This window comes from Drosophila hydei, unplaced genomic scaffold (assembly GCF_003285905.1).
Source record: "Drosophila hydei strain 15085-1641.00,03,60 unplaced genomic scaffold, DhydRS2 tig00000415-arrow-arrow-pilon, whole genome shotgun sequence".
NCBI classification, from domain to species: Eukaryota; Metazoa; Arthropoda; class Insecta; order Diptera; family Drosophilidae; genus Drosophila; species Drosophila hydei.
Window position 1 is genome coordinate 1 of NW_022045726.1, and position 11,175 is coordinate 11,175.

The following is an 11,175-nucleotide window of genomic DNA, read 5'->3' on the forward strand; positions in this document are numbered from 1 at the left end:
TGGGTATGTCGGTCGGGTAGTCAGTCCCCAGCCGAGTTAATAGTTTGTATCCAGAATCTGTCAGTGTCTTTGGGCAAAATTTGTTTTCACAACATTCACTAGATTGGCTGAAATCTAGGCTAGTGCAGCATGATGTCAGGTAGGTGCAACTGCTCTGGGTCTGGGTCGCACCTATTGCCTTGCCCATGCAAGAAGTGCAAGGCGAAGGCCAAGGCTTTGGCGCAGAATAAGGGCACGAGTCTGGGGCCAGTCTGTACCATGTGTAGAGTGGATGAAATTAATCCGATGGACCGGGACTGGGGCCTAGGTCAGGGATTGACCTTTTATAACAACGAATTGATACCGGAGACGTCATCGCAGGCTGGGAGTAACGCTAGTGATTGCCACTGCGATCAGCGAATAATCGGCGAAAGACAGCCAGATTATTGGGGAAATATGCAGATAGCTGAATATCAGAAGCCCAGCTTAAGCCTGGACTCCGATGAGGGACGGTCTGTGGCCTTTGGTACCATGGAATTCAGCCGCAAATCGAGCATGACCGAGGGCATACCCCGACCGGACGACCCCGTTGTACAGAAGCGAGCCGGCTGCAGCATTAACTACCCTCAATACACCCACCTGAAATCGAGCCCAATGCGTGGACGCGACACATTAGGCCTGCCCATTCGTCTGCAAGGCAACAAGGGCCTGCTGAATGCCAGCGGCCAAACCGTCTGCGTGGACAGCACCTACTGCAATGACAACTGCGGCATCAGCAACGATTGCTCGCCGGACTGCAAGTCCAAGAAGGGCATACAGATATGCAGCAACGAAACTATCAACTCGGCCGTTACCTTTCTGATTGAAATGCTGGGCATACTGGTGTAAGTGGTTCACTTGGCTCGGAGGGATCGGATCGGACTTGGTCTGATCAGATGCCATAAAGCTAATGGCTGAAGCTGTTATATACCTGTAGCTAGGATTGTTCGGCTTTGTTCATGTTCATGTCTGTCTGTTTGTCTGTCCGTCATTTGTCCGACTGACTGTCCGTGCGTCTGTCTCTCCGAGACCCTGTTTCGCCGAGCGCATTAGCTATTTGCCAGTCGCTTATTGTGGGCTAATCAATTTGGTCTTTTCTTGGCAGCTTCTTTGCTATTTGCACGTTCACCTTTTGGATAACACTTGGCTACTATGCCGTTCAGCTGCTGCTTGATCTGATTAATGCCGATCGCAACGTGCACGTGGCCGTGGGCATTGTGTTCGCCATGCTGGTGCTTGCATTTGCCATAACGCTGTTAACGCACGGATGCTGTAATGTCAGGACGAGCGGGGTCGGCGCAGCGACGAGCTGCGGCAGGGCGACTCTGAAGTCGCCGTCGTGGCTGCACCGGACGCCAAAGACAGTCGTCGCCAAATGCAAGGGGAGCAGCGTGCTGAAGTCGCAGCCGCAGTCGCAGTCGCGGCCACACCCACAGCCGCATTCACCGTCGAAGTCGCAGTCGCAGTCTAACCAAGCAGCGCCGAAGAGCTCATGCAGCCAAACGCTAAAGAAGAGATATTCCGATTGCCAGGGCCGCAAGATCTTCGACAGGTCCCGACGCAATGCCATTCTAACCGAAATGAAGCAGCCGCCCACTTGGCTCATCTGGCTGCGCGGCAATGTCAACAGTTTTTTTCGTCGCAGATAAAAGCGCAGCAGCTGCACGCTAGACCGACGACCCACTGACACAAAATTGAACGTTTGAATTTCAGAACCATACGAATTGAACCAATTCAAAAATCCATATTTATATCCACATAATATAGACTTGTTTTTCATCTAATATGGAGTCGTTTCAAAAGTCCTGAACTGGGCTTAGTCTAGGCGAGGATTGCAACTGTTGCCTACAGGAACAGAGCTAAGGCTAAGGAGTGTATGGGCTTTGAGCAAGGAAGAGCCTAGAGCCTTGGGCTTTCCAGCTCGAGTGGCTAAGTCGAGGCGCGTGTCTGAGTACGAGTATCTTGCAGTCAGGTATGCCCCATGAGTGATCTCTGATTGCCCCTGGACTACTCACTGTTCGTGCGCATCAGTCGCAACAGCTCGCTGATCATCCAGGTGGCCGTGGCGGGTCCAATCCAGGCCAAGCCCTGAGCGCCAGCCTCAATGAACACCGCATTGGCCCGGCCGGAGCGACGTTTGTGCTTCAGGCGCTTGTGGCTGGACGCAGCTGCGGCGCTCGCCGCGGCGGCCATTTGCTTCGACTTAATTTTGACGACAATCAACGGACGACCCTCAAAGGAGCGTCCGATGTGAATCAGCTCAACCAGCTGCGTGTGGCGCATGCGCAACGTTTCCAAATAGTGCAGTATGTCGTCGTGCTCGTAATACCTGTTCCAGGTCATGGGCGGTGGCGCGTTTGGCTGTTTGGTGGGTCGCCTGTTCGCCGCTGGAGTCGTATACAAATACTCCTCCTTGTTGCGCTCGTAGGCGATTGCCTTGCCCACGTCAAAGATGAGCACCTCGTGGCCAATGCCCTCAAAGTTGAGCGTGCCCTGGAAGTCCACCAGCATCTTCGGCGGCACCAGGACGTCGGTGAGGCCTCTGCAATCGACGATTATGGCATTGAAGATATGAAAGGAAGCCTTGAGGGCCCTGACCCTTACCTGAGACTGGGTCCCTTTAGCCACTGCAGCTTGTTGCCATCTTCGCCCTTCTTGAACTGCTCCAGTGCCCGCACCTGCGGCTCATCCTGCGGCTTTAGGCGCCATATCTGATACTTATCGTAGCTGATGCGACGCGGCAGCTCCGGCTGAGCTGTTGTCGTGCTGGTCACGCGTGTGACCAGCGCCTGCAGCAGCGGATTCTTTGTGGTGCTCGAGGCAACAGCACCACCAACGCCGCCAACACCGCCAATACCGCCGCCGGTCGCATTCACAATGTGATGCGCCAAGATGCCAATCCAATTCTGTGGATTGCGCAACGGATCCACAATTGTCAGGATGGGCACTTGCGGTGTGGGCAAAGTGGTTGTCGTTGTCGTTGTTGTGGTTGTGCTCGTTGTCGTTTTGCGACGGCGCGTCTTTGGCTTGGGCGTCGGATCAAACCAGCCGGCAAACCACTCTGCAAGATTAGAGAGGGAGAGATAGAGACAGAGACAGAGACAGAGACAGATAGAGATAGAGATAGATATGGATCTACGACACTAGACAGACCAAGCGGGTCAAAAGCATTAAAATGCTTTTCAGGCTGTGCAGAAAGCGTGAACCGACTCCACGAAGACTCGCTGAGCAGTTGAGCCAGAAGCTTCTGGACCGACGGCAGTCTGAGCTGCCGTTAGACCTGAGAGCGGGTCAGTGTGCCGGCTATCAGTTGAACTAACGAGGTGTGCTCAACTAGTTACATTCTAACTAATTACATATATACGCTTGACTAAACGATACCCAGTTTAAGCCAACCACTGAGCATTAATGATCCCTGACGTCTACGTCATAATCTCAATTTAAAGAAGAAAGTATCGAAAGTATCTATTGCCTTGCTACTCTTGCGAGTTGCAAGGTTTTCGCTGCGTCTACTTTAAGTGTATTTGCTCGAGAAAGCTCTCCAACAACTACAAAGAACTAGCGAATGAATATTCCACTTGATGCTAGACTAACCAAGAACTTGTTAAGCACACCTCGCCATAGAAGCTCAAGCAAAGTATTTAGACGTACTCAAATGGAAGATGAGTTCTAATAAGATTATATGTCAGCAGAGACCACTTATAGTCAAAGAAAGTTGACTTGCGAGGGTAGTTTGAAAAAGTTTATAGCTCAATGAGTTAAATTCTGCACACATTCATTTAAAGCTATTTATTAATTTATGTATTTTTAACTTGCTAACTTTTTTTACTTCAGAATTTTTCAAACCACCCTCGTATGTTTTGGTGACTTTCATGCGACAATGATTGCAGTACAAAAAAATTAATTGTTTCTAAAATTTCTATTTTCTTTTACATGAAATGCATATTAAAATCGTTAATTGTTCAAACAACCCTCGTATATATATATATAAAATATCTATTGATAACTTAACACTTTTAAATAAAAAAAAAACAGCATTTTTGTAACTTTTAATTATTATTTAACTAAATTATGCTAGAACCTGATATTTCTCAAACCACCCTCGTATATGTCTGCAATATCTGTCGATTAGACTATAGCCTTTTATGATTTAAAATTAAAAAAACGCGAATTTTTCTAATTTTCTTTCAATATTTAAATAAATTGACGCTAATTTCAGATATTTCTCAAACCACCCTCGTGGTTACAAAAATTCTCGATTCGACCAATATAACATAATTCAAAAGAAATGAATTTTGATCCATTTTTAATTTTATTTGCTCGCAACTTTTCAAACTACCCTCGCTGGTATATGCCTGGACTCGAGCCCAATCCAGTTGCTACTCACTGTCATAGTCCGTTTCCTCGCTAGACGCTTCCGTTGTGGCCTTGCCAAAGCCGAACCACGACTCCAGCCAGCCGGGTGGCTCAGTGGTTGTGGGTGGGGCTGGCGTGGGCAGCGGCAGTGGCGCCGCTGGCATTGCCGTGGTGCTGCCAATCTTTTTGGTGCGCCGCCGCAGGCCAAACCAGGAGCCAAACCAGCTGCCCAACGAGCCGCCATCATCGTCCTCCTCCTCGTCGTCGTCGTCATCATCAGCATTCGCATCCTCGTCGTCGCCCTTGCTGCTGTGCGCGCTGTGATAGAGCGTATAGCTGGGATACTTCGGCTTCGAGCTAACCTCCACATTCTCCTCGTCCGACTGGCCGCCGAAGCCATCGAAGATGCGCGCCATGGCCACCTGCACGGGATAGAAGATCATGCGAAAGAAGCTGCCGATGCCTGTATCTGAATATGAATCTGAATCGCTTGCGGCCTCCTCCTCCTCCTCCTGCTCCTCCTCCTCCTCCTCCTGCTCGTCGTCATCATCGTTGTCCTCGTCGTAGTACTCATCGGAATTGTGGCTCTCGCCAGGCGGACGTCGTCTGATGCGCTTTTTGCTCAGGCTGTGCTTAGTCGATGATTGCGTCTCTGCGCTCTCCGTCGACTGCTGCTTCTCCTCCTCTGAACTGCTGGCCGGTTCAGCTGTGGCTGGCTGAGCGGTGCTGCTGGTGGTGCTGCTTTTGTTGCTGCTATCAATCGCACTTGGCACTGGCTGCTCCTCGACCATTGCCCCAAAGTCGGCGCCCTCCTCCGCCGAGCTGCTGTTCTCCTGCGCTGGCCTCATCTTGGTGGTGGTGGTGGTGGTGGTGGTGGTGCTGCTGCTGTGACGCTTCACGTGCGTTGCCTTCTCATCCTCCTCAAAGTAGCTGTCATCGTTGTCCTCATAATCATCGCCAGCAATCAGCTCCAGCAGATCGAAGTCGTCCTCGCCGCTGCGCTTCCTGCCGCTGCCATGCTCTGCGCTGCCGTTGCGCTTGGCATGCAGCAGATGCACCGCATGTGGCACACGATAGCCACTGTCGCCAGCTGGCGCATTCTCCTTGTGCTTGGGCGTGGCGCGCTGTTGCTGCTTAGTGTGCCGCCTGCCACTGCTGCGCCGGCGACCGCCGTTGCCGCTCGGACGCCGTCGGCCGCTGCTCACGGGTCGCGCGCCCGCTGAGCTGGCGGGCAGCGCATCCAGCGAACGACGCTGCAGCCGATGCGGCACCTCAATGAACCCGCTGGACACCACAAAAGGCTGATCACTGAACACGGTGCCAGCCACCGTGGGCAGCGGCATATGCGGCTTCTCCAGCTGTGTCGCCGTGTGCCCAGCCGTCGCTGGCCTCGCGCTGGTTGTCGTCCGCTTGCCCAGCACAATTTGTGGCCCGGCCGTTGTGGCGGCAGACAGCTTTTGGCCTGGCCGCCGCTTGACCGTCTTCTTCTTCTTCTTCTTCTTGCGCTTGTTACGCTTGGGCCTCGGCGTGCGCTGCGGTACCGCCCCCGGTGCCGCCGTCGTCGTGGGCAACTTGAGCAGCTGACCGCTAATGCTGCCCGTCGCACCGCTAGCCACCATGATGGGCGGCGGCTTGTGCAGCAATTTGTTGTGGCCAGCCGCTGTGCTAGCATTGGCTGCTGTCGACTTCTTGGGCTTCTGCAGCCGTATGATCTGCGGCCGGGCTGTGCTCCCTGCAGCCGGCGGCCTCAGGCTGGGCGTCGATAGCACCGATTGCGCTGCGGCCGCATTCAGCGCGCACTGCTGCTCATAGCGCTGACGCAGCGCAGCCAAATCGGCGTCGTACTGCGCCTTGGTCACATAGATGTCAATGGCATCGCTGTCGCTGCCATTGCTGGGCCACGGCTGCGACTTGGTGTTGCGTCCCACCTCGCTAATGGCATAGACAATGCCCGTTGCAGGATTGGTGAAAAAAATGGGAAAATTGCTGCTGCTGCCGTTGCTGCTGCTGCTGTTGCTGCTACTGTTGCTGCTGCTGCTGTTTCGTGTTGTTGTCGCTGCTGCTAGATTATCAGTGATCTCGATGAGTCCGCTTTGCACATGCTGCTCTGGCAGTGGCTGCTTCTGCTGCTCTAAAGATGCTACCGTCTCATAGACAAACGGCTGCTGCAGGCTCTGATCATCGCTGTAAAGCTGAAAGTCTAACTCCGGCTGCTGCTGCTCCAGTGGATGCTGCTGTGGCTGCCTGTGCGCCAGAGCTGGATAGTTGTAGCGCGGCACAAAGGCTTCGCGCCGCCGCTCGTTGGCCAGCAAATCGCGCGTCCAGGTGCGCGTCTCGCGCAGCAGGCTATCAAACTCCTCGGCACTGGGATGATAGCCGAAGTCGTACGCGGCACACGACAAATCCGACAAACCCGACAGACCCGACAAACTGGCCAGCAGTAGGCGCAGCATTAGCAGCTTTACTACTATATGAAAGGCAGGCATTATATATGTGTGTCTATATATATTTTTTATATATAACTATCTCTCTCTCTTTCTCTCTCTATAAATTTGCGTTTATTAACGAGATTGCCAACGAGGCTAACGAGGCAACTGGATTAAGCTCGTCCAGAAATTCTTGGTATTAACGCGTGCGCGACCGTTTGGCTGCGAGTCTCGCTAACAAATGAATAAAACGACCCAGTCAAAGACCCAAAACCAACAAATCCACCGACCCGCCGCCAAAAGCAAACGCCTCGCAAGCGCAGGAGAAACTCAAATGCCCCCACATATAGCGAGTTTCGGCTGCTTGAAGTTTGCCCGTAACGTTTGAGTGAAGATGTCGCTTACCGGAGTGCGGAGTGCGGAGTGGGGAGTGGGGAGTGGGGAGCTACCTCCTCCGCCTGCTCTACCTCCGCCTCCTCTTCCAACGCCTTCACCTTCTCTTTTCACCTGGCCAATGTTCTGGCTGCCTTGTCGTAGATGTTGTTGTGGTTATGGCATTTAGTTGCCCTGCGTCGAATCATCGAAGCATTGCAAATTGTCGATCTAATCATAGATGAAAATTAACGATACAGCTGCACAGTGGGGCAAAATGGTGTGCAATGCAATTGGAATCCAAGAACTCATTGCTATCTTATCATTATCATTGCTATCTTATCATTATCATTATCATCATCATCATCATATCATTATCATTATCATTATCATTATCATTATCATTATCATTATCATTATCATTATCATTATCATTATCATTACCATTATCATTATCATTATCATTATCATTATCATTATCATTATCATTATCATTATCATTATCATTATCATTATCATTATCATTATCATTATCATTATCATTATCATTATCATTATCATTATCATTATCATTATCATTATCATTATCATTATCATTATCATTATCATTATCATTATCATTATCATTATCATTATCATTATCATTATCATTATCATTATCATTATCATTATTATTATCATTATCATTATCATTATTATTATCATTATCATTATCATTATCATTATCATTATCATTATCATTATCATTATCATTATCATTATCATTATCATTATCATTATCATTATCATTATCATTATCATTATTATTATAATTATCATTATCATTAGTATTAGTATTAGTATTAGTATTAGTATTAGTATTAGTATTTGTATTAGTATCTGAATTAATATTACTATTAGTATTAGCGTGGTTCGAACCACTGAGCTCACTATAGCTATACATCCGGATATTGACATGATTTACATATAATATATATCATTAGACAAGTACTTAAGGCACTCGAAAGTGATTATATTGTCAATATGTTGCCTATGTGTATAATCAGAATGTTTTCAAACAAGCTATTCATGCATAAATTGGGGCGTTAACCACTTAGAATTGGCAGTAAAATTCGGGAGGCATTAGAAGTAATTCCAGTTATCAAATTGTTTTGTTTTTAAGATTAAATACGTCTTAGGAAATTGAAGGAAAATGCCTAATGCGACACGTAAAGGGTAAGCAAATATATTCAGACAAAAGTAAAACAGCTAAGCGCAGCCAACTTAGTGTTGTGTGAGATGCTCAGCTGCAGCCAACTTAACTGGTCTTCGTCATGGAATGTTAAGGCTTTTAAAGCTATTAAAACTGAAGCGAAAAGAAAATGTGACAAAGGAAAAAACATTTGGCCAGTGCCAGTTGCCTGTCAAGCCAATTTAACTTGTGGTTAAATTTAGATACGTTGACGTCAGACCTCAGGCACTTGGCTGCGAAATTTGTGACTCAACAACAAGCGTTTGGCACCACTGTGCAAAGACTTCTTTATTATCGGCTAGCATTTTCCGCATGCTGCTTGACGTGAGTTCCACTTTTTATCGCTCATCGGAAAAACTGGACTCGACATCTGTGCAATAAAGGCTGACAGGCATTCGAAATGACAGTTTGGGGCTTACAGGATGCCATACGGAGAGACAGGTTGGACTTGTCCCAGTCCAGCGTCTGTCGTCACGTCTGTCCGCATTTAAACCAGGCAAACGAAGCGAGCCTGGCGCTGTCGCTGCTTTGTTTTAGTTTTGGTTTTTGTTTTTGTTTTTGTTTTTGTTTTTGTTTTCAAGAAGATCTCTTTCACTTTCTACATTATTCTACGGCCGCCCCTCAGCGTTGGCCTTTGACTTTCGCTCAGACAGGCGTGGCTCGATTTGGAGAATCTCGCTTAAGAAGTTGCTGTGGCGACAGCAGCAGCAACAACAACTAAAAACAACAGTAAATAATTAGTGTAACAACTATGACAATAAGCAGCAACAAGTTTTATGAACTGTAACAACTCGAGCGTCACTAAAAAAACGTTTAAGACAACGGCAATTGCGGCTCAAACGCTTAGAGCTGGGCGCGTGCTCATGCCGTGTCACGGCACGAGCTCAGCTCAGTTAACAACAAGTTTTCCCTAGATAAAGTGTAGTAAGTGGAGCTGTTAAGGTCTTGCTGATTTCAGCTTAGCTATTGTATTTCAATTAGACACGCCCACATTGGATATATATGCTTTAGATCACGCTGCCTACTCTTAAGCCGATGAAAGCATAGCTCTCACAGACTTCATTCACATGGAACGTTAATAAATATTTATGATAAAATCACAGCAAGAAGATAACAATTTTATAAAGTTCTTGATGAAAACTCTATATCTCGTGTCATGCAGCTCGTGTCACGCGCACATCACTTAAAGAGAACGAAAGCCGTAGCAGTGTGAGATGGATAGTAAGTAGATAGTAAGCATATAGTTAGCATAGCGTACCTATTTACGGCTGAGCAACAGTTAATCATAATATAATACATCGCAAGCCACATAAAAACAATAGCGAAAAGCAAAACATTTTAATTGCATGTTTTCTTTTCAGGCCCCCATGCAGATGGAGGCCAAGCATATATATATATATATATATATGTATATATGTATATATGTATATAAGAATTAGTAAGAGCAATCATAATCAAGATTATCTAAGTAAGAACGAAGTTTGCGCTCTTAAAGTTTTGTTAAGTGAGCTTTGGCATGCAAACAAAAAAAAAAAAAAAAAAAAAAAAAAAAAATATATATATATATATATATATATATATATATATATATATGTTATTCGCAAGTGAAATTGTTATTAAGCCAGTTAGCCAATTGGTATACCCTATACCTACAATATTTGTCCAAGCGACACTGTGCAGCTCTCACACTTACCAAGCGAAGCTGGCTCCGACTGCAGAATACCTGCACTTGATGGCTAAGACGACCAAATGTACTCAAAAGCCACATATTTTCGACTGTATTAAGCCATATAATTAATGGGTCTATCTTTAACTTGAATATTACAGCTCTAAGACAGTAATTACAGTAATTGATATAGTCTTCTGCCAGGTGAAATCCATTTGATTGATCTTTGTTGATAGATTTGGCTTCTAGTTGTAGGACTTGCATGATTCGACTTGCCTACGTGAGTACATATATTCTATATAAATATATATATATATATATATATATATATATATATAATATATATATATAAATTTTCTTTTTTTTTTCATTTCTTCAATTATATAAAATGTTCTCAAAACTTGCCTCACTGCATATTGCATAACTGAAAGCAGGGTATTTGTGCGTCGTTCATTTAAGCGTTTCTTTGGTATATTTCTATTTCTATTTCTTTTCTTCATGTTTTTCTATATTACGTCAATTTCACTTTTCACTTCTAGCCATGAACAGAGCTGCATATGAACTTGATACACTCTCTAATATCCCACATCCAGTGGGCGCAACCTTTATTTATTTAATATTGCACTAATAAACAAATGGATAAATATTGTAGTTCAGTGAAAAAAATAAATTGTTGAATGAAATGTAACCGAAGACCCCATTCCAGCTTTTATATCATGCTTCTCATACCCTGCCAGTTCTCGAATAGCGCAGGAAGTATCACACTACATGTGACATTCATACATGATGATATATAGGATATCAAAAGCGGAAATAGGTTTTCCTTTTTTTATTTTGGATAGTATATCCAATATATGCTCGTTCTTCTCTCTCTCTCTTCTCTCTTTTCTCTCTCTTCTCTCTCTTCTCTCTCTCTTCTCTCTCTCTTTTCTCTCTCTTCTCTCTATCTCTATCTCTCTCTCTCTTCTCTCTCTCTTCTCTCTCTCTTTTCTCTCTCTTCTCTCTCTCTCTCTCTCTCTCTCTCTCTCTCTCTCATGCTCCCTCTCTCTATCTTTCCCCTTTTCTCTTCTTTTTTCTATCTATGTCTTTCATTGTCTCTTCCCCAT

General features: G+C 46.3%; 2 protein-coding genes across 2 annotated transcripts; one reads left to right on the forward strand and one right to left on the reverse strand.

Moving 5' to 3' along the window:
• Nucleotides 1-41: 41 nt before the first annotated feature.
• LOC111598279 lies at nt 42-1,781 on the forward strand. The gene is made up of 2 exons (XM_023313457.1): nt 42-863; nt 1,124-1,781. Exons 1-2 carry the CDS (start codon nt 130-132, stop codon nt 1,665-1,667), a joined length of 1,278 nt encoding a protein of 425 aa, XP_023169225.1. The 5' UTR covers nt 42-129; the 3' UTR covers nt 1,668-1,781.
• A 244-nt stretch (nt 1,782-2,025) lies between these two features.
• LOC111598244 lies at nt 2,026-6,860 on the reverse strand. The gene is made up of 6 exons (XM_030224233.1): nt 5,580-6,860; nt 5,141-5,504; nt 4,945-5,080; nt 4,406-4,863; nt 2,623-3,079; nt 2,026-2,560 (listed from the first exon to the last, which is right to left on the reverse strand). Exons 1-6 carry the CDS (start codon nt 6,858-6,860, stop codon nt 2,026-2,028), a joined length of 3,231 nt encoding a protein of 1,076 aa, XP_030080093.1.
• Between the last annotated feature and the right edge of the window lie 4,315 nt (nt 6,861-11,175).